This window comes from Vombatus ursinus, unplaced genomic scaffold (genome assembly GCF_900497805.2).
Source record: "Vombatus ursinus unplaced genomic scaffold, bare-nosed wombat genome assembly UNPS02014830.1, whole genome shotgun sequence".
Lineage (NCBI taxonomy): Eukaryota > Metazoa > Chordata > Mammalia > Diprotodontia > Vombatidae > Vombatus > Vombatus ursinus.
Window position 1 is genome coordinate 13,841,369 of NW_020954608.1, and position 23,058 is coordinate 13,864,426.

The 23,058-nt window shown below is 36.7% G+C and overlaps 1 protein-coding gene across 2 annotated transcripts in view; it reads left to right on the top strand.

The window, feature by feature from the left end:
- NAPEPLD (N-acyl phosphatidylethanolamine phospholipase D) overlaps nucleotides 1-23,058 on the top strand; it is a 67,204-nt gene that overhangs the window by 27,502 nt on the left and 16,644 nt on the right. For both annotated transcript variants that reach the window (XM_027838807.1, XM_027838805.1), the window contains exon 2: nucleotides 14,232-14,547. In XM_027838807.1, coding sequence (XP_027694608.1) covers nucleotides 14,248-14,547 — 300 coding nt within the window. In that variant the 5' untranslated portion in view covers nucleotides 14,232-14,247. The remainder of the gene's footprint in view (nucleotides 1-14,231; nucleotides 14,548-23,058) is intronic.

The window sequence follows — 23,058 nt, forward strand, 5'->3', positions numbered from 1 at the left end:
CATATTCATCAACCCTTTGACTATTAGGCTTATTAAAAGTTCTCACCACTTTAATAGAGGCAGTTTAGTGCAGAGTCCAAGTTGAAGAGGGTTTCTTTGTGGGTGATGAGGTCCTCAAAATGCTGTTCTTTTCAGATGAAAATTTGTTGATTGCATCAGTTTCTGGAATATTGCAGAACCTCATGGAGGACATATGTCACCACTCAAAACAGTTTGGCTTATCTGTCCCCCAAGAAAGATGTAGTGTATAAAGAGGGTCTATTGACCAAACTATTCAATGGAATCAGTCAATCAACAAATGTTTATTAACCGTTATGTTCTGGGCTCTGGGCAAAGGTAAATGGTGGGGATATAGAAAACAAAAACAAATTCCTTGTCTCAAAGAGATTACATTCTAATGTGGGACACAGCATGTGCATATGTAGGAATATGCTACATGATAAATACTGCATAGATAGAAGATAATCTCAGAGGAGAATATCTGGCAGCTCAGTTAGGGTCAGGGAACACCTGGAAAGGTCTCCTGCATGAGATAAGATTTGCGCTGAGTCTTGAAGGAAGGAAAACTGAGAAGTGGAGGTGAGGAGGAAGAATGTTCTAGGCATGGTGATAGCCAGTGCAAAGGCAGAGAGACTGCATATGTAGCACTGTTTGTGACAAACAGCAAATAAGCCAATATGGCTGGACTTTAGAGTGCGTGGAGAGGAGTCACATGTAAGAATACTGGAAATTTAGTAAGGAGGCAGGTTTTGAAGAGCTTTTCATGCCAAAGGGTTTTTTTTTCTAAAATATACTATGGGTAAAAGTTATATGAAACTGTGAAGTAGTCTTTCTTCATTATTTAGTAAATGAAACTAGAATAAAGAAAACCAAAATTTTCCAGCATAGAGGTGAAACATTGCCTGTTGATTAAAAAAAAAGTTGAACTTTACCAACTCAGTTGAATGCCAGGCCTAATGGAATATTTTAAAAGAGGCCAAAAAGTGTGATAACTTGGTTATGGCTAGAATTATGACCAAAATGTAGAAAACAGAATCATACTAATTTAAATGTAAGCCTACCTAATCTACATGATATCTTTATTAGGACTATTGAACAAATTTTTCAACAGCTATTATCAAAATTCTGTGGTTGATGAACCAGCTTGAATAGGGTAGTTATGGTACATGTTAAAAATAAGAAAAGAATCTCATCATAGGAGATATCTCCTTTTTGTAATAAGTACATATTAAAATGTACATAAATGTACGTAAAACTTATGTACTTACAAGTACATAATAAAAAAATAAGCAGGCAACTATTACTCATTGGTGACTTTTTATTTATTTTTTTATTTGTTATTGGGTACAGAGTGATATGGTCAGACTTGTGCTTTAGGAAAAATAACTTGTTTTCTGACTGAAGGATGGATTGGAGTAGAGGAGGGACATGATTGGGGCAGGGAAACTAATTAGGAGGCTCTTGGAGCTATTCAGGTGAGAGGTGATGAGGGCTTAAATTGGGGTGGTGCCTGGGTAGTTGAGAGAAGGGGACATCTAGGAGAAGTGTTGTGGATATAGAAATGACAAGATTTAGCAACTGATTAGGTAGGTGGAGTGAAGGAGCCTGAGGAGTTGAGGATGTTATGATATTGAGGTTGTGAGTCTGGGTAGTTGGGACAGTGGTGGTGCCATTGACATTAATAGGGAAATTAATAGGGAAATTTGGAAGAAAGGTGGGTTTTTGGAGAAAGATAATGAGTTCTGTTGGGGGCAGAATTTGACATGACTATGTGAAATCATGAAATTGAATGAATCAAAATATGAAATATTTGAATTTGACATAAATGCATGAAATGTGTAGTTTGAAATACCCAACAGGTAGTTGATCATATGAGACTGGAACTCTGGAGAGAGAATAGGTCTAGATATCAAGAACTTGAAATCATCCACAGAGAGATGATAATTGACCCTATAGAAGCTAAGGAAATGATCAATTTAGAGTATAAAGAGCAAAGGGAAAAGAGCCCTGGTCAGAGCTTTGGGATACATTCACAGTAGGGGGATGTGCCATGGATAAAGAATCAGCAGACAAGACTGAGGAGTGGTCAGAGAGGTAGAAGGAGAATTAAGAAACAAAAAACAGTCAAGAAAACCCAGCAAGGAAAGAGTATTCAGAAGAGAAGGTGATCAGCCTTGCCACAGCCATGCTTCAGAGAAGAAATCCTTAGCAGACAGAGCGGGTGGGGATGGTTTTAGGTGGCTTGAAGAGAGAAGAAATAGCCTAGAATAGCCACGGTTGTGAGTGAGATAAAGAATCAGATAGGGAAGATCAGCCTTGTTGCAGTGATGTTCTAGTTGATTACGTAACATAATATTATAGCAGGCCTATTTAGCATAATTTTATGATTTCTTCCAGCTGCAGATTAAAATATGAATATCACACAGGCAATAGATATTTGTTTGGTATTAACTGCAACATATAAGCAATAAGGAACTTGGAATAAATAAAGTAGTAAAAATATTATAAAGGGAAAACATGGATAAGATTTCACACAGGACGGGACAGGCACAGATAGATTGCAATCTGTGAGATTGAGGGGAACTTTCAAATTGATGATCGCATAGTTCTCCACAAAGTAGAGAAAAAGAATAACCAATGCAGCTACTGTATGTGAACTCACCTGGGGACAATGTAAACACTGGGGGGAAGAATTCACTATTTGACAAAAACTGCTGAGACAACTGGGCTATGGTGCGAGGTATTGTTTGAATATTTGATAATTGAATATCTTCCTAGTGTTTCTTTTGAATGCTGTTTATCTTTTTTTAGTTTGTTATATTTTTATTCTTCAAGTAACAAGTGTAAATGTGAATCAGTTCTTATGTGTTAGAAATGAGATCTTTATCAGAGAAACTTGTGGCAAAGATTGTTTCCCCCAGCTACTTGTTTCCCTTCAAATTTTTACTACGTTAGATTTGTTAGTGCAAAAACTTAAATTTCATGTGATCAAAATTGTCCATTTTATCTCTTATCATTTGTTTAGTTGTGAACTCTTCCTCTTTGCATAGATCCAAAAGGTAATTTCTTCCTTGTTCCTTTAATTTGTTTATTATGTGATTAAAAAAAAAGATGTAGATCTCGTACCCATTTGGAGCTTTTCTTGGGCTATAGTGTATGGTTTTGTTCTGAACCTAATTTGTGTGAATCTCTTGTCCAGTTTTCTCATATTTGCCAAATAGTGAATTCCTCTCCCCCCCAATGTTTACACTTTCCCTGCATGAGTTCACATACAGTAGCTGCATTCATTCTCTCCAGTTCTTTGTCCAGTGGTATCCCTGGAGAATGTGTTGTAGGTAGCAGAATTCAGTTTTCTGCTTTTTTATTAGCAGCAACAATTTTTGGTCATGGGCGGGAGTTTTCCTGATTTTGAGGTCTTATGTGACTTTAGTTATTGTTCATTTTTTTATTCATTCATTCACCAAACATTTATTAAGTGATTGTTATATGCTATTCAGTATACTAGGCTCATCCTCTGTAGTATTACTCCGACCCAGCAAAACATTCCCTTCATTTTGGTCCAGTTCTGTGTTTTCATTGATGTAGGGAAATCCTGGAGAAGTTTCTTCTAAAGTACATCACAGTAATTAGTCTGTAACTTGGGGTCTTAGAGAATTACCTGGGTTACTTAAAAGTTAAGTGACTTAACCAGGGTCTCACAGTTAGAAATGAATCTTGAAGGAGGTTGTCCTATTTCTTATACCATCATTCTCTATCCACTATGACATGTTGTCTTTCTCTGAAGTTTTTTAAAGTATCTTTTTATACATTTGTTTCTAATATTTATCAAAAGCCTCTGGGTGACTATATTAAGGATTGTTGATGATTAATGTAGCCAAAAAGAACTGTACAATTGCAGAGTAAGAAGGGACCCTAAAGTTAATCATCTAATCTAATCCTTACTCAAATGATGAACCTTGTCAACAACAGAATTTTCTAGAATACTAAAAGCACTTGTCTTCACTATCCTTGCTGTATCCTGAGGCCTGAAAACATAAATTGAATATAGTTGTGCATAGAAAGGGTTTACCATTTCATTGGCTATACAAGACACCTTCAGTATGACTTTTTTGACCAAACTTTAGGTAACCCCTAATTGTTGTCTAGTGTAAGATGTAAACTACTGGTAGCTACCAAAGCTTCCTGTTGCCTTGCATTAATATTAATGAGATTTATGAATAATAATGAGTTGTATGAATATCTCCTTGTCTTATTTAAGAAATCTGAATTTACAGCTTTTTTTAAAAAAAAAGCTTAATAATATTTTATTTTTTTCTGAGTTACATGTCAAGAAAATTTTTAGCATTCGTTTTTACAAGATTTTGAGTTCCAAATTTTCTCCCTGTCTCCTTCTCCTCCCCCTTCTGAAAATGGTAGGCAATTTGATGTAGTTTATACATGTGCTGTCATGTAAAAAACATTTCCATATTAGTCACAGTTGTGAAAGAAGAAACAGATTTGAAAAAACCATGAGAAAGAATAAAGTGAAAAAAAATATGCTTCGATCTACATTCAGAGTCCATCAGTTCTTTATCTGGATATGGATAATATTTTCCTTCCTGAGTCCTTTGTACTTCCCTTGGATCATTGTGTTGCTGAGAAGAGCTGAGTCATTCATAGTTGATCTTCACACGATGTTGTTGATACTATGTACAATGTTTTCCTGGTTCTGCTCATTTCATTTTGTATCAGTTCGTATAGGTCTTTCCAGGATTTTCTGAAATCTGCCTGTTCATTTCTTATTGAACAATAGCATTCCATTACATTCATGTAACACAACTTGTTCATCCATTCCCCAATTGATGAGTATCCCCTCAATTTCCAATATTTTGCCACCACAAAAAGGGCTGCTATAAATATTTTTGCACACGTAGGTCTTTTCCCCTTTTTATGATCTCTTTGGAATACAGATCTAATAGTGGTATTGCTGAATCAGAGTATGCACAATTTGGTTGCCCTTTTGGGCATAGTTCCAGAATGGTTGGATCATTTCACAACTCCACCAACAGTGCATCAGTGTCCCAATTTTCCCACATCCTCTCCAACATTTATCATTTTCCTTTTTTGTCACATTAGCCAATCTGATAGGTATGAGGCAGTATCTCAGAGTTATTTTAATTTGCGTTTCTCTAAGCTAAAGTGATTTAGAACAGTTATTCATATGCCTATAGATAGCTTTGATATCTTCATATGGAAACTGCCTGTTCATATCCTTTGACCATTTGTCAATTAGGGAAAGACTTTTCTTCTTATAAATTTGACTCTGTTCTCTATATATTTTGGAAATGAGGACTTTATCAGAAACACTGGCAGTAAAAATTGTTTCCCAGCTTTCTGCTTTCCTTCTGATCTTCGTTATATTGGTTTTGTTTGTGCAAAACATTTTTAATTTAATGTAATCAAAGTTGTCCATTTTGCATTTCATAATGTTCTCTATCTCTTGCTTGGTCATAATTCTTCCCTTCTCCATAAATCTGACAGGGAAATTATTCCTTGCTCTCCTAATTAGCTTATGGAATCACCCTTTATGTCTAAAATCATATAATAATGAGTTGTATGAACATCCTCTTGTCTTATTTAAGGAATCTGAATTTACACCTTTTATAATAACATAGGTTCTGGTCCTTGCCTTTCTGCTTTGTAGCTTACCATGATCTTACACTGACATACAAAGCATATGCTGCAGTGTTTTCATTATCAACATAACACCAAAGATTTTCCTCCCAGTTACTTCTTGCCAATGTTTATTTACCCACACCATCAAGCTTTTTGAGATCAAGGCAGAGGGCATTTACCTTTTGTCCTTGAATCAACGGTCATAGTGCAGTTGTGTCTCTTAAGTGGATTTGTGTTGGATCCTAGGATTCTGTTCTTGGGCCTCTTCCTGGAATCTACTTCTTGCCCATTACCTTCTGTGTGATCCAGATTCCAAAACACTGGTCCAGGCCTCTTTACCTGGAATCTCCTTCCTCCTTGGTTTTTCTGAGATCCTTGACACTCACACATCTTGGTAAAGCATAGCTGATTTCCTAGTATAGCATCACTGACCTTAATAAATTTCAGGTCCTAGTCTCTTGCCCCACCCTACTTTACATCAGCTGTGATGTAGCACTGAAATAAAAACATAGTCTTCAATTTCATCATTGAATAAGAGATTCAATTTTAAGTGTTGCTAGTATCAACTGGACTGGAACTGTTGGTGGCCAGAGCTTAACAAAGAAGGCCAGAGACAGGGGAGTCAGGAATCAAACAGCAGTTTAATTTCAAAGTGAGGAAAACAGGTTTGCAAACCGAAGTGCTCTTGAGAAGGAGGGCATTAATGGCTAGAATTCTGTTAAAATTTAAATTTTAAGAAAGGGTAATAGAAAACTTGACCTACTGTGATATTTGTAGAAATATTTTCATCTGATGATTGGGAAGAATTTGTATGTTTTGGCATACATTACAGTCACACAAGCACAACCAGCAGTGTTAATAAAATAGAAAAGTGGGTTTAATTCAGTTAGATTAAATTTACTGTACTTAAGTTGAAATGAGTAGAACAAGCCCAAGGCTCTGAAATTAGAGAACCTGATCTCAAATCCGACCTCTGATGTTACCGACCTGTGTGAGTTTAGGAAAGTCACAACCTTCCTTAGCCTCAGGTATCTCATCTGGAATGTGTGTGTGTGTGTGTGTGTGTGTGTGTGTTAAACTTGATAATTATAATCAAGTAGTACTTTGTAATGTGACTTTTACATGTAAACCATTAATACTCCTTATATTTTAATGTAATAAATGGTAAGTAATATATTTACTGGAAATTCTTTACTTTTTTGAGCATTTAGCAGACAAAGCTCAGGATGCTAATAAACAAGATGACCAAGACTTTTCACTACAGTCTCTTTATTTTTGCATAAGGAGCTATCCTGAAGGCAAGGGATGTATTATGATTTTGTTGAGATAAAGTATTACCATATAATAGCATGGTAAAATAATTACCACATAATAGTTTATTTCTGCCTTGGCTAGTAATGATTATATCTTTAATAAGTTTTTAAATTCATATTTCAATTAATTCTCTCCCTCTTTTATAAAAACTAAATGGACATTTATAGTTCTGCTGACATTCATTTCATTCATTTTATATTTATGCTGACTTAATGTTTAAAGTCATCTATGGATTCGACGACTTCAAAAAATTGAAGGAAATCCTTGAAAAATAATTTGGGGGCTCATAGGAAACAGAACTTTACTGTAACTTCTAATTCATTAGATGCTTATTTGTAAGTAAATAAAAACTTTAATCTATTTTCTGATTCAGTTTTATAAATAAATAAGCTATTTAAATGGGTGATTTTCATTAAGCTAAAACTTACTTGCTGAATTTAAAAGTCTCTTTGGTACCATAAGAGGGCAATGCTGTGCTTGTATTGATTACAGATCATATTTATTTCTCTGAAGACTTTTTTGTAATTAGATTGCTTACTAACATTTGTCGAAGTATGAGCAATATTGTCATTAAAAAAAATCTATCAAAGAATTACCTTAAGTCTAAAAAAAAAAGTCTAATCTCTTGCCCTGCCATGCTTTACAGCTGCCCATTCTCTAGTACTGAAATAAAAACAATTGTAGAATTTTTAATTTCTTTAAAACTGAAAGATCTAATTTTAAATGTTTCTAGTAACTAGAATGTTGTTTAAATTCCCCCCATTGGCATGTCTGCTGTCTTCACATTCTTCTTTTAACAAGTCTCCATCCTTTTGTACTTTTTCTTTTTTGTAGTCTTCCCCTTGAATTTGGGGGTTTTGGTACCAGTTGGCTTTGACCATTTTGCCCATGAAAAGAGCATTTTTTCCCTTCTGGTCACATATTTTTTCTATCAAATCATGGCATATGCCGCTGCTGTCAGATTTCAAATAAAAACATGGCTACAAAAACATACTTAAGAATCCCTTCAGGCAGCAAATTGAAATAGAAAACCACATGTTAACATTATCTTTTTTCTGTTGTATTTTAATTTCGTTAAATATTTCCCAATTACATTTTAATCTGCTTTGGGCTGTCTTGTGAAACTCTATCTGATATATGCCATCTAAATGTTTTCATCTCTTCTAGAATGTTTTTTATTATTCATGCTGAGAAAAATTTTTTTCTCCTTCTGAGTTTGTGGTTATTCCAGAGATTCAATAAAAAGAAACTGGTGAAATCAAAACCAGAACCTTGGGAGGAAATGACCATGTTATTTTCGGATTTGAAATAGATCTTACGCTTTTAGATTTAGAGCTGGAAGGAACCCTGGGAGTCATTGAGTATGAGCCCCTCATTTTACAAGAGGCTTCAGTGATTTGCCCTTAGTCATTCATTGAGTAAATATCCAAGGCAGGATTCAAACTTGCTTCTTCTTGACTCCAAAAACTACATTCTATTCACCACGCCATGAGGCATAATCTGACATCTACACTAGACTTTAAGAGAGTGGATTGTGGATTTTAGGAAGTTCCAGGGAAAAATAGTTATCTTCCAGTGGCTTAACACTCTAAAGGGACTTTGTCATGAGAGATAGAAGTTTGTCAGGAAGGAAATTTTGCCCCAACAATTGGAAATAATTGGAATGGGGAACATAAGAGGAAGATGTTTAAACAGAGTGATGTGGTTTCTTGAGGAGCTCTATAATTAACTCAAACCTAAAAAAAAAAAGGACTGGTACCAAAAAATGAGAATGAGAGAACATAACTTGGTTTGAATACAAGAGTGGCATGATCCTTTTTGTTTGTTTGTTTGGCATTCTCCCTCTTCCCACCCTTTTATTTATTTTTATTTTTTACCAGTTATATGTAAAAACGGTTTTTACATTCGTTTTTTAAAACTTTGAGTTCCAAATTCTCTCCCTTCCTCCCTGCTCAGCTCCCCGCCCCCTATGTTGAGAAAGCAAAGAAGTCGATATAGATTATACATGTGTAGTCATGCAAAACATTTCCATAAAAGTCATGTTGTGAAAGTAAACCTAGAGAAAAAAACCTCTAGAAAAATAAAGAAAGTTTTTAAAAAAGTATGCTTCAAACTGTGTTCAGACACCGTCAGTTCTTTCTCTGGGTATGGATAGTATTTTTCATCTTAAGTGCTTCAAGTTTGCCTTGGATCATTGTATTGCTGAGAATAGCTAAGTCGTCTACAACTGATCATTTTACATTATTGCTGTTACACTGTACACAGTACATTTCACTTTGCATCAGCCTATGCAAGTCTTTCCGGGTTTTTCTGAGAGCATCCTGCTCATCATTTCTTATAGTATAATATTCCATTGGCATTATCTTTTAAGAATAGTTTAATAGTTTAGACCTTGAACTAATTGAGGCTTTTGAAATATGCTAGGGTTAAAAATCCCAACTTTGTACCTATGACATTAGCCAAGTCACTTAACCTCCTTGGGGCTCAGTTTCCTGTTTTGTAAAATGAAGGGATTTGATAAGGTATTTAAAGGCTCTTCCACTTCTGCACTCTGTGATACTTTATTTAAAGATTATAAGCATATATCTCATCTCAGTTTTCTCGGATCCAAAGTAAGGATAGTCAATTCATGTAGTTCTCCTCTGCATGGTTTTCATGACCACCTTGGTTGTCTTCTTCTGGATGAGTTCTAGTTTGTCAATGTTCATTCTAAAATTTACATCCAGAATTAAACACAGTATTCTAGATGTGATCTGATTTTGGCTGTATCTGACCACATCATTCCACAATTTACTTTTGAACTCCTGAGGCAACTCAGTATTATTTCCATTAAGAAATTAAGATTTACTGATTGCTTTAGTAAATGCAATGGAGTGGAATTAGAGCACTAGGATTGGTGCCTTGTAGTACTAAGTAGCTCTTTGGGTTCCTGGTGATGGCAGTGGTATCTCCAGAGTAACATTTTTGTCCCAGGCTAATGATTACTTTGTTTCTTTGACTGTTTTAGAGGATAAATAGAAACATGGTCTCATCTTACTAGTTGTGTTATCTTGGGCAAATCAATTAACCTCTATTGGCTTCAGTTTGTTGTTCAGCCGTGTCCAAATCTTCATGAGCCCACGGGCCGTAGCATGCCAGGCCCTTCTGTCCTGTACTGTCAGTCTGTCCAAGTTCATGCTTGTTATTTCTATATACTATCTGTCCATCTCATCCCCTTCTGTCCCCTTTTCCTTTTGCCTTCAGTCTTTCCCAACATCAGGGTCTTTTCCAATGAGTTCTGTCTTTGCATTATGTGGCCAAAGTATTGTGGTGCTGAAGAAGACTCCTGAAAATCTCTTGGACAGTGAAGAGATAAAATCAGTTCATACCCAAAGAAATTAATTCAGGATATTCACTGGAAGGTCAGATACTGAAGCTGAAGCTTACACTCTTTGACCAAAAACTTTAGCCTCAGTTTCCCCAACTGTGAAATTGGAATAATAATAGCATCTGACTCACAGGGTTATTGGTGAGGATAAAATGAAGTAACATATAAAGCACTGAGCAAACTGTAAAGTGGCATATAAATGATAGCTATTGTTAATAATTATCTGCCATCATTCTCTGTAGTATTATCCAAGTATGTTTGTATTCTAAGTCAGCATTGCCTGTGTCTGTCTTTTATCTCTGCTTGGCAAGGAGAATTAAGTGCTTTTTGGCAAGGTTGGTTTCTGGGTGCTTTGAACTTCCTTATTGGGATGACTACTTTACATCAGTTAAACTTTTGTGGGAAATGGTGATAATCAAGGTCAATATCTTTGTGTTTTTTCTACTTAACATTTTAAAGCATTTAATAGCTTTTATGAACTGGTCAGATTGATGTTGCAGTGGTCCAGTTTGTTTACTTGTTTCGGAGGATCTTGTCAAGTTTTCAACTAGCACAATATAAACTCTTTGAATACAAAGATACTTGCATTTTTACTTTGGTACCCCTAGCACTTAGCTTAATGCCTGGCACATAGGTGTTTAATAAATCAATTGAAAATTCTTCTTAGATTCTGCCTTGTCATTTTCTGTTATACATGTTTGTGCATAAGCTAAAGTTATACTCCTTTTTTGTTTGCTAATCGCAAGTGGAGACGAGATGAGATGACCAAGGGTACTTCGAGCTATAATAACTTACTGCCTTTAGGAACATGATGAAATCCACTCCTCCATTTGTTTGCCTAAGAAGAATCTGTGATCCCTCCTTCTATGAAAAAGCATTTTTTTTTGTTTTCCATTTTTCTTTCATTTATCATGAAGATGTCACTAAAAGTGCAATTCAGTTCTCCTAAGAGTATCTTACTTCACTGGTCATTGTGACATTTGTGTTACATTTAGAGGACCAACAATTAATGTTTATACATAGCATACACATATATGCACTGTGCAGTACTTAGCACCCTTTTTTTAGCCACCTTTTTTCTATTCCCTCTCAAACCCTTCCCCCATCTCCAGCCACCAAGGAAGCAAGCTGCTAAACGGATCCAAGCAAGGCAGAAATAGTCCCTGCCCTCAAGGGACTTGTATTTTAAGCTTAAGCTTTGTTTCATTTATATCTGGTCCTTCCCTGAATCTTCTCTCCGCCTTAGACTTCTTTTTCCCTTCTTCATGTTCCTATCTTTATCATTGTTGAGTTGAATGTATTCCTATGTGAAACTTTTTGTGTACGCATGTGGGTGTTTTGCCCTCATTTGACCAGGAGACAACAGGCAAACAATTGTGTAGGTATAAGAGTGTGTGTGTGTGTGTGTGTGTGTGTGTATACATCTATAGATAGATAGAGATATACACACATTAATCTACGTATCTCTATCTCTGCCCATTTCTGTGTATCTGTCTGTCTATCTATCTATCTACTGTAAATCAGAAGTAATCTGAGAGTGAAGATGTTTTTAGTGAAGGAGGGTCCAGGGCAGCACTAGGAAAGGCCTCTACCAAAAGGTAAGATTTCAATTGACTTTTGAAGGAAACCAGGGAAGCAAGGAGGTGACAGTGAGGTGGGAGCACATCCAGTTATGGGGAGTAGCCAGCAAAAAGACATGAAATAGGGAGATGGAATATTATATGTGAGAAACAGTAAGAAATTCAGTTTTCTGACAAGATAAAGCATTAAATTTATCTGCAGAAACATTCCCCCCTCCAAAACTAAACTCAAAAAGAGGATAAAGAGAAATATACTGTTTTTCCTTATATATGTATATACATTTCCTTATATATATGTAGTAGGTCCTTTCCCATTGATCATGTGTGGGGATAAGCTTGGGCTTTGGCCCCTTCTGATGGACTATGTTTGCCCTGGATCCTTTCTAAAGCTCCTGCACACCCAGAGCCTCCTGGTTGGTCTCTTAGTTCCTGTGACAGTTGGATGAACCAGCAAGAGCAGTTCCCTTTGTGGCCTGTAAGGATGGTGCAGATATAACTTTCTGTCTCATTTTTCCGAATCTGCATCTCTGATGTTATATAGCCCACACGAGCTATCCCTTAGACTTTTTTGATAGGTTAATCTGGTAGTGTGTGTTGCTGAGGAGTGTAGAGTTGCCTTATTGGTATACCTTTCTGCTTCTTTCTCACTGCTAAATTATGTGGTGCTGAATTCTGGCCAGCCTTGCCTGTCTCCTCCCAGAGAGGAAGTGTAGAGTGGGTTCATTTCTTTAGCCATCACCCTTTCCTCCTTATCTCTTTCTTTCTGGAGATTTGGTCAGCCACACACTGTTACATCAGTTAGGCTGATTTTACCCTATTTTATGGAGTTTATCATGAAAAATTAGTAATACAATCACTATAGCTGAGAACCCCCAGTAAGGAAAATTCCTAACATTTATATGAGGCTTGCCTTTTTGCCCTAATTAAATATATATAATATGTATGTATATATATATGTGTATATATATATATGTATATATATATATTTTGTATTTCCAGCTAACCCTTGACTTTTATGTATTTAAGGCAAGATCAGGATAAAGGAAGCATCTAGGTAAAAGAAGTGAGCTGAGTATATTATAATGTTTGTTACTGGATAGGTATGGGAAGGGAAAGTTAAGGAAAGACAAGACCTTTTTTGGGGGAACTTCCTTCAGTCTTTGAAAAGTTGTGTAAAACTAGTAACTTCAGCCCTAATCCCTCATTTCTCAAACAGAGACCCTTCATCTCCTAATTCTGGGCATTTTTTTTTTTGATGAGTCAGTTGGGGTTAAGTGATTTGCCTAGGGTCACACAGCCAGTAAGCATCAAATGTCTGATCTGAGGCTGGATTTGAACTCAGGTCCTCCTCACTCCAGGCCCAGTGCTCTATCCACTGCGCCACCTAGCTGCCCCAGATTCTCGGCATTTTCACTGATTGACTTCTGCGCATGGCAGGCCCTTCCTCCTCATCTCCGCCTCCTGGCATCCTTCATATGTCCCAGCTACAATTCTACCTCCTATAGGAAGGCTTCCTGATCCTTCTTAATTCTAGTGCCTTCCCTCCATTGATTATTTCTAATTTATCCTATATATAGTTTGTCTGTACACAGTGATTTATTTCTCCCATTAGATTGTGATCTTCTTGAGTATTAGGACTATCTTTTATCTTTCTTCGTATCCCTAAGGCATGGCCTAATGCCTGACACATAGTAGGCATTGATCTGTAATGACTGATCTGTAATGCAGGAGAGGCATGATGGCCCACCTTGATCTCTCCTCTGTTGCAGCTTCTCCTTCCTTTTGTTTTTTTCTGTTGGTTGGTCCCTCTGTGTTGCCAAATGCTTTTCATTTTGTTTCCTTAAAATCCAGATGGGGTTAGGGACACTGCATCTCCACTCCTTTCTCTGTTTTCCCTTTCATAGACTGTGCTGCTTTTTAAAAACTCCTGGCTAGGATTCAAAGATTGATATAATTCACATCACTGTTAGGGTTGGGAGGGAATACTTGTCCTTCTGAACTTAAAAACATCAGCATGGAAGGTCTGGTAGTATTGGTAAAGAGAAGAGCAAACATTTCTCTTTTTAAAAAAATTGTAGTAAGCAGTAATACTAGAGTACAAAATTATATTCTACAGGAAGAAAGATTGAGCTAATGGAAATCTGCTTCTTTTGAAAGTCCTGGGAAAGTGCAGTCTTGGAATCCCAGTGCAAAAAGATATAAGAATTTTTCTTATCTGAAGAAGCATGAGGTATGGTAAAACAAGACTGACTAAGGAAACTATGCCAGTGCTTTTGTCTTTGTATTTAATTATTTTCCATTCTCTATTTTTTTAGATCATCAACAAACAATATGGAAGAAAACCAAGAGGAAAGCGAGACTTCTATAATAATAAGTAACCGCCAGCTCTTGGAAGAAGTGAAAAAAGAATTCAAGGATTCAACCAGACGTAACACAAAAGACTCTGAGAGGTCATGCAGAAAAAGCTTCAGGCTAGACTATAGGTTAGAGGAGGCTGTAACTAAATCACAGAAAGGAAAAGATGGAAGATACATCAACCCTTGGCCAACATGGAAATATCCAACTCTTTCAGAGGTTTTAAAATGGATGATACTGGAAAAAGATAACAGCAAAATTCCACGTTGTAAGGAGGTAGATGATTTTATTTCATGTCTTATGTTTACTTACAATAACTATAATATTGGGTTATAACACTGAATTACCATAGTTAAATGAGTCATCTCAGTGAGCTCTTAGAGAATAAGCTATAATCATGTTATTTAAAAAAAATTTTTAATTAATTAATTAATTAATTTTTGGTTTTCAACATTCACTTCCACAAGATTTTGAGTTCCAGATTTTCTCCCCATCTCTCCCCTGCCCCACCCCAAGATGGCATGCATTCTGAATACCCCTTCCCCTAATCTGCCCTTCCTTCTATCACCTCCCTTCTCTTATCCCCCTCCCCTTCTATTTTCCTGTAGGGCAGGATAGATTTCTATACCCTATTGCCTGTAAATCTTATTTCCCAGTTGCATGTAAAAACAATTTTTAACATTTTTTTTTAAAACTTTGGGTTCCAAATTCTTTCCCTTTCTCCCTCCCACCTACCCTCATTGAGAAGGTAAGCAACTTGATACAGGTTACACATGTGTGGTCATGCAAAACACTTCTATAACAGTCATGTTGTGGAAAACTAAATATATTTCCCTCCATCCTATCCTGCCCCCCGTTTATTCTCTTCACTCCTTTGACACTGTCCCTCCTCAAAAGTGTTTGCTTCTGATTACCCCCTCCCCCAATCTGCCCTCCTTTCTATCATCCCCCCCTTTATTCCCTTTCCCCCTATTTTCCTGTAAGATAAGATAGATTTCCATACCTAATTGAAGGTGTACGTTATTCCCTCCTTAAGCCGAATACTATGAGATTAAGATTCACTCATTCCCTCTCACCTTCCCTGTTTCCCCTCCACTGTAAAAGCCTTTTATTGTCTGTTTCATGTGAGATAATTTACCCCATTCTACCTCTCCCTTTCTCCTTCACTCAATATAATCCTTTCTCACCCTTTAATTTTATTTTTTAGATAGCATCCCTTCATATTGAACTCAAGACAGTATTGAGGTAGATTAAGATTAGATAAATAAGGTATAGGATTAAAGAGAATTTTATTCTATGGATAACATGGTACCGTGGAAATGGTTTGAGATTAGAAGTCAGGAGACATGGAATGTAGTCCTTGCACCTCTACTAATAAACTATTATTATGCAATCTTGGGAAAATCACTTAAAATTCTCTTTGATTCTTTTTGTTGCCATAAGGGGAAAATATATATAAAGCAAACTACAAATATAAACTGTTATAGTTTAGAATAGTATGTGTTGTTGTTGCTGCTGCTACTGCTGTTACTGCTTCATTTCAGTTGTGTCTGACTTTTTGTGACCCCATTTGGGCTTTTCTTGGCAAAGATATTACAGTGACTTGTCACTTCCTTTTGTAACTCATTTGAAGATGAGAAAACTGGGGCAAATAAGATTAAGTGATGTAAGTGACAGCTAGTAAGTGTCTGAGGCCAGATTTGAACTCAGGAAGATGAGTCTTTCTGACTCCAGGCCTGGTGTTCTATCCACTGAGCCACCTAGCTGTCCATGCAAAAACATGAATTATATACATTGCCCTTTACACTTACTTGTACTACTTCAGAAGCCATTTTATATTTAAATGTGATCTTAAAGATCATAGATATAAATTACAAGATCACAGGTTTAGAGCTGGAAGGGACTTTAAAAACCATCTAGTCTATCCCCTTCATTTTACAAGTTAGAAAACTGAGGCAGACCCAGGTTAAGTGACTTTCCCAGGATCACACAGGTAGTAAGTATCAGAAGTAGGATTTGAACCCAGGTTCTATGAGTCTCAAACCAGTACTCCTTCCACTGTTATATTTCCTAGAAAAGGTTCAGTACTTGTGGTAAAAATAAAGGGGGGGGGCAGAATAGCATTCATTATATGTTATTGTTTATTTTGCAAGTTCTCTGATAAATCTTGATGGAGATAGTTGTGGCAAGTCTTGAAATACAACACAGTAATTCAGCAGGACTGATTCTCTTGTTGACCAAGTTACATTGTGAATGACGAGATGTTTGGCATATGCTATTGGCTTTTATCCACCAGCCATCTGCTTCAGGGTGTCTTTAGTCTGTAACCATGCCTTCAGTATGGCTTTTTGCTTGAGGCTGATGAAATGTAATAGTGACAGTTTATTAGTTTTCAACCCACAAATTCCTCAAATCCAACCAAGGTAATTGCAGACCTATCATCAGAAGAAAAGTATTTGGCAATCTTCATGTTGCAAATAATTGGTACAGATTTTTATAGAAGAATTTAAAAGAAGTCTTTCCCCTCTTCCATTCTCATCGTTGATTGTACATAGTTTATCTTGTTCAGGATGAATATTAATAGCTTGATACTGTACCCCAATACTATGACACTGGAAGTTTTTATTTCAATTTTTTTTCTACTCCTCCCTGGTGTTTCAAAGTGATGTGGAATTTTCTGAGGTCTTTCTTCCAAGTTTATGACCTATTTACTCCAATACATAACAAACATTTAGTAAATGTCTATCATGTGCAAAGTTTTATATTAAATGCTGAAGGATACAAAGGTAATAAAAAGAGATATACACACAAACAGCTACAGTACAAGATGGGATATAATATATGCATAGGAGAGATAAAAAGTGCTATGAGATCCAAGGTAGGAAAAATACTTTCTGGTAGTGGGATCAGGGAAGGCATCATGAAAGATGAAGCATTTGAATTGGCATATATAGAATGGATCGGATTTCAATAGTAGAAGATGGGGCAGTGGGGAAAAGAGGGCATTCCAAAGATAAAGGATGGTAGGAATAAGTACATGAAGGTAGGTAAATCCAAGACCAGTTCAGGAATAATGAATTGTCCATTTTGGCAGTCACATGGAAAGGGGGGGCGGAATAGTGCAGAGTAAAGCTAGAAAAGTAGGTTGGACCTAGGTTGTAAAGGGGCCTTGAATACTAGTCTAAGGAATTTGTACTTTATTTGGTAAAGAGCAAAGGTTTTTGAAGAGGGGAGTGACATGATCAGAGTAGCACAGTAGGAAGATTAACATGGCAGTGATATGTAAGTTAGGTTGGAGTGGGGAGAAGGTAAAGAACTACTTAGGATACTCTAATAGGTGCAATATATACAAGATGTAATGGTGGCGTGATTGGGTGGTTGCATTGGGAATGAAAGAGAGGTTATATATTCAAGAGATATTATGTACAAGTAACAACAAAATCCTCATTTCTTAGGGCCTGATGTGTGAAAAGCACTGTGGCAGATGCTGGAAGAGATACACAAAGTTTAGACGAGGCACATTGGGAATAAGACATAAACTCACTTCAATTCAACAAGCATTTTGTTAAGCCTGTCCCTACACACAGAGATATGCAGTATTATGTAAGTGGAGTACAGAGTTGTGGAACAAAATGTCACATGAGGTCTGAGGGAAGATGATTAATTATCAGGTAAGATTTTAGAGGTGACGATTGAGTTGAGCTTTAGGAGATGAATAGGAATATAAGTGAAAAGAAGGAATGGGGCATTTTAGGAGTAGCGAACAGGCTGAGGAATTGCAGAAGAGGGGATATTTCAAGGCATTCTGGCTAGAGTGTAAAATTGTGGGGAGTAGCGATATGAAATAAAGCAGGGTAGCTCTAGATTATGTAGAACCTTGAATGGCAGGCAAGGCATTTGAATTTCACTTGATAAACACTGAATACTTTTTGATATAGAAGTGCCCTGGCTTAATCCATGTGAAGCAAAGATATTCTGTCAGTGGTGTGATAGATGGATTGGGGAAGGGGAAAAGAGTGAAGATAGGAGGCTTTTAAAATAGTTTTAGTACAGTTGAATAGTAATAAAATGCATGTCTTAGGGTGATTGCAATGTGAATAGAGAAGACTGATGCAAGGGATATTTTGGGTGGAATTGATAGGTTTTGGTAGCTGATTGGACAGTGAGAGGTGAGGGAGAGAGAGGAGTTGAATGCCAAGATTTCAAGCATAGGAAAACAGGACCCATGGTGTTATCAAAGATAGTAATATGAAGTCACATGGAAAGCAGGTTTAAGGGGGAAATATAGAAAGCTGCATCCTGCACATGTTGAGTTTGAGGTGCTGATGGACATCTGGGTAGAGTCATAAAGGCATTCTCCAATGAAGATGAATGGTCAAAGAATATGAATAAACAGATCTCAGAAAAAGAATTGCCACCTCTTAGCAACCCTAAGTAAGACTATTCCAAATCACCAATAAGAGAATTGCAAATAAAAACAACTCTGAAGTTTCTACTCACCCCCAGCAGATTGACAAAGATGACAAAAGATGAGAATAATCAAGCAAAAATGAACTGTTGGTGGAATTGTGAATTGGTCAAACCATTCTGGAATGCAGTTTGGAATTATGTGAAGAAAGTGATTAAAATGTCTATACCCATTGACCTAGAGATCACAAAGCTATGCATTAACCTTAAGGAGGTCAAAGTCAAAAAGAAAGGCTGTGTATACACACACACACACACACACACACACACATATACAGACACACAAATATTTATAGTGGCACTTTTTGTAGTAATGAAGAACTGGAAACAAATTTGATGTCCATAAATTAGGGAATGGCTAAACAAGTTGTCATACAGGAATATAATGGAATATCACTGTATCATAAGAAATGATGAATATAATGAATATAGAGAAGCATGGGAAGACTTACATGAGTTGAAGCAAAATGACATAAGCAGAACTAGGAAAATAGTATATATAGTTGCAAACATGTAAATGAAAATAATAAGACCTCAACACTAAAAGCTTCCACTGAACTCTGCCTTTATTAAATCTCATCTGGAGTACTGTGTCTAGTTCTGGGCACCTTGGTTTAAGAGGGACCTTGATAAGGTGGAGAGTGTCCAGAAAAACTCATCTACAATGGTGAAGGGCCTTGAACCTATGACATGAGGATTGGTTGAAGGACATGGTATGTTTAGCCTGGACAAAAGAAGATTGGGGGAGGGAGGACTTGTTAGCCGTTTTAAAGTATTTGAAGGGCTGTCATTGGAAGAGGGGATAGATTTATTCTTTTTTGGATCCAGAGGACAGAGTCAGGAGAAATGAATGGGATTTTTGAAGAAGCCAATTTAGGATTAAAGTCAGAAAACCTTCCTAACGATTAGAGTTGTCCGAAAGTGGAATGGATTGCCTCAAGAGCCTAGTGGGTTTCTTTTCCTTGAAAGTTTTCAAATGGGTGCTTGAACAACCACTTTGTTGAGTATGTTTTAATGGAAGTTCCTTTCTTGTATAGGCTAGACTAGATAGCTACTGAGGTCTTTTCAAACTCTAGAATTCTGTGATTCTGTGAAATTAAAATGACCAAGCTTGCTCCCAAAGAACAGATATGAGAATATATACATATATCTGTATGTATAGGTATATACGCTTCTCTTACTTTCTTGCAAAGTTAAGGGAGTATGGGTTTGAAACACTATGTAGGAGAAGGTGGGTGGTGCAGTGGATAGAGCACTAGAACTGGAGTCAGGAAGAATGGCACTCAAATCCAGCTTCACTAGCTGTGTGAAACTGGGCAAGTCACTTAACATCTGTTTGCCTCAATTTCCTCATCTGTAAAATTGGGATAGTAACGGTATCTGCTTCTCAGGGTGTTGTGAGGATCAAATGAGATAATAATTGTAAAGCACTTAGCACAGTGCTTGGCACATAGTAAGCACTATATAATAATGATCATAATAATAATTACTATTATTTGGTTGATTATTGGGTTAGTTTTGCTGAGCTATTTTTCCCCTCCTTTTAAATTCTTTGTTATAAGGGATGGTTCTTTGTTTGTTTGATAAGCCTTTCAAGCCATTTGTATTTTTATTTTTTACCTTAGAACAAAAGTTTCATTTCTAGTTTTCAAATTATTTGGTGCAGTGGCTGGGTGCATGTTGCAGAATCTCATAGTTGAAGGGGACCTCAGAGGTCATCTCATTTAGCCTTTCTTCTACCAGGAATCCTTTTTATAGTATGTTTGATCAGAGGCAATTGAAAAACTTCAGTAACAGGGACCTTATTACCTCCAAAGGAAGTCCATTCCATTTTTGGACAACTATTAATTATTAGGTAGTTTTTCCTCTAATTGATCCTAAACCTACCTTTCTGCTTCTTTCCTCCATCCTCATTCAGCCCTGCAACCCTTTAGAAACTTGAGGACAGCTATTATGTGTTTCCTGAGTCTTCTCATCTTTAGACTAAACATCTCCCTTTGTTTCAACCCCTTTTCATTTAGCAAAGCCTCTAGTCCTCTCACCATCCTGATCAGTCATCCTCTGGATATGTCCCAGCTTGTCACTATCTTTCCCTAAAATGTGGTACCTCCGGTTGAACACAGTTCCAGTAATGCTCGGACCAGGGCAGGGTCCAGCAGGGCTGTCATCTCCCTTGCCATGGATTTTGTGTGTTTCTTAATGCAGCCTAAGATTGTTAAACTTTTTTGGCTGCCAGCTTATACCATTGACTCATACTGAACTTGAAGATTGCTAAAACCCTAGATATTTTTCACACAAACTGTTGTATATTCCTGGCTAAATTTTATCTGATTTGTTTTTATTCATTTTTCTAGCCCATTGAGATTCTTTCGGATGCTGACTCTGTTAACTCATGCTTTCATTTTCCCTCCCAGCTTTGTGTCATTTTCAGATTTGTTAAGCATGTCATGGTACCTTCACCTAAGTCACTGATTAAATGTTGAACTGGTGATAATAGGAGTGGATGCAATTAACATAGGAGAGTTTAGATGGAATGACATTGACTCCTTCTCCTAAGATTCCTGTTCTTCGGAGAAAATCCCTGCTCCTATTCATTTTCTCCAGCTAGGCTGTTCTAAGAGTACAAAAAAGCTGCTGATTTTTAGTAGCGTGAGTCATTTCTTAAGAGATGTTTTTGTTTTGTTTTGTTTTTTTTGTTCTCAGCCTTGCAATATTAGTGGAACCTTCTTGGTGAAGGAGCTGTACTTCACATTTCATATCACATATTTCCCCCAGTATCAACTGGATGATAATTTTAATTTTGAAGGTTACATGATGAACTTCAAACAACTTTGATAATGGGCCTTATAAAAATACTGTAGAAGTTATTTATAGATTATTTATTCTCCGCAGCTATACAGTCATTTTTCATGTTATATTCATAGCCCTTTATCAATACTTTTTTGAATTCAACAATATCCAGAGGCTTATTGTCATTGACCCTCCTGATAATTATATAATGACAGGGCCTTATGGTTGTATGAATGACCGAGATCAACTGATGCCAAGTGATAAGAACTCCTTTGAGTTCTTGAACTTCCTTCTGATGTTTTTTTGAATAGCATAATTTGTCAAGTGAGGTATTCTTACAGACTTCGGACTCTGCATTTCGGAATTTGGAAGCAGAGAATCGTTGTACCTTTGGCAGCCTGATTTAGGGTTGGTATGTTTGAACTGGTTAACCTATTCTGTTGGCAACAGGTTTCTTTCTGGTTATAGTATTAAATATTTCTCATCTGTCTTTTTTTTTTTTTAAGGCAATTGGGGTTAAGTGACTTGCCCAGAGGGTCACACAGCTAGTAAGTGTCAAGTGTTTGGTCTGAGGCTGGACTTGAACTCAGGTCCCCCTGACTTCAGGGCTGGTGCTCTATCCACTGGGCCATCTAGCTGCCCCTCTCATCTGTTTTATGAGGCATGTAGTGATACTTTCTTACTGAATTTGTTTCAGGCTAATGAAATTTCAAATTTGGTTCTATTAAGTAGCCTTCTTAGAAGGACTTCATAATGAGATCTACATAGAAAGAGATTTTTTTGTTTTAGTTTTAGTTGTGTCTGATTGTTTTAGTTGTGTCTGTTTGTTGTGTGTGTTGTTTTAGTTGTGTCTGATTCTTTGTAACCCTATTTGGGGTTTTCTTGGCAAAGATACTGGAGTGGTTTGCCATTTCCTTCTCCAGCTCATTTTACAGATAAGGAACTGAGACAAACAGGGTTCAGTGACTTACCCAGAGTCACACAGCAAGTAAGTGTCTGAGGATGTAATTGATCTCAGGGACATGAGTCTTCCTGCTTCCAGGCACAGCACTCTATCCACTGAGTCACCAAGCTGCCCAAGGTGATTCTACATGTCATCTAAAAACTGAAAACTTGGATTAAGATATTCTCTCATATATATGCAACAGCACCCTTACTAGGCTTTTAATTCCATTTGTAAGATGTAGCAGTGAGTGAGTGTGGTCTTGAGAAGTAGATTTCAGTAATGTCTCAAATTTAACAAATGTCTTAGCCTGAGATGAATCAGGGTTAGTGTGGTCGTATCTTAAATAATTACTTTCTTACATATGATATTAACACTGTGATTATAGACAATGTTTAGTTTTATACAAGTGAGATTTTATTATTATCAGTTAGTATTTATGTAGCATTTTAAGGCTTTCAGTGTGTTTTGCATATGTTATCTCATTTGATGCTTACAGCAACCCTGGGGAGCAGATGCCATTATTATCTCCATCTTTACAGATGGGGATACTGAAACTGAGAAATTAAATGACTTGCCGAGGGTCA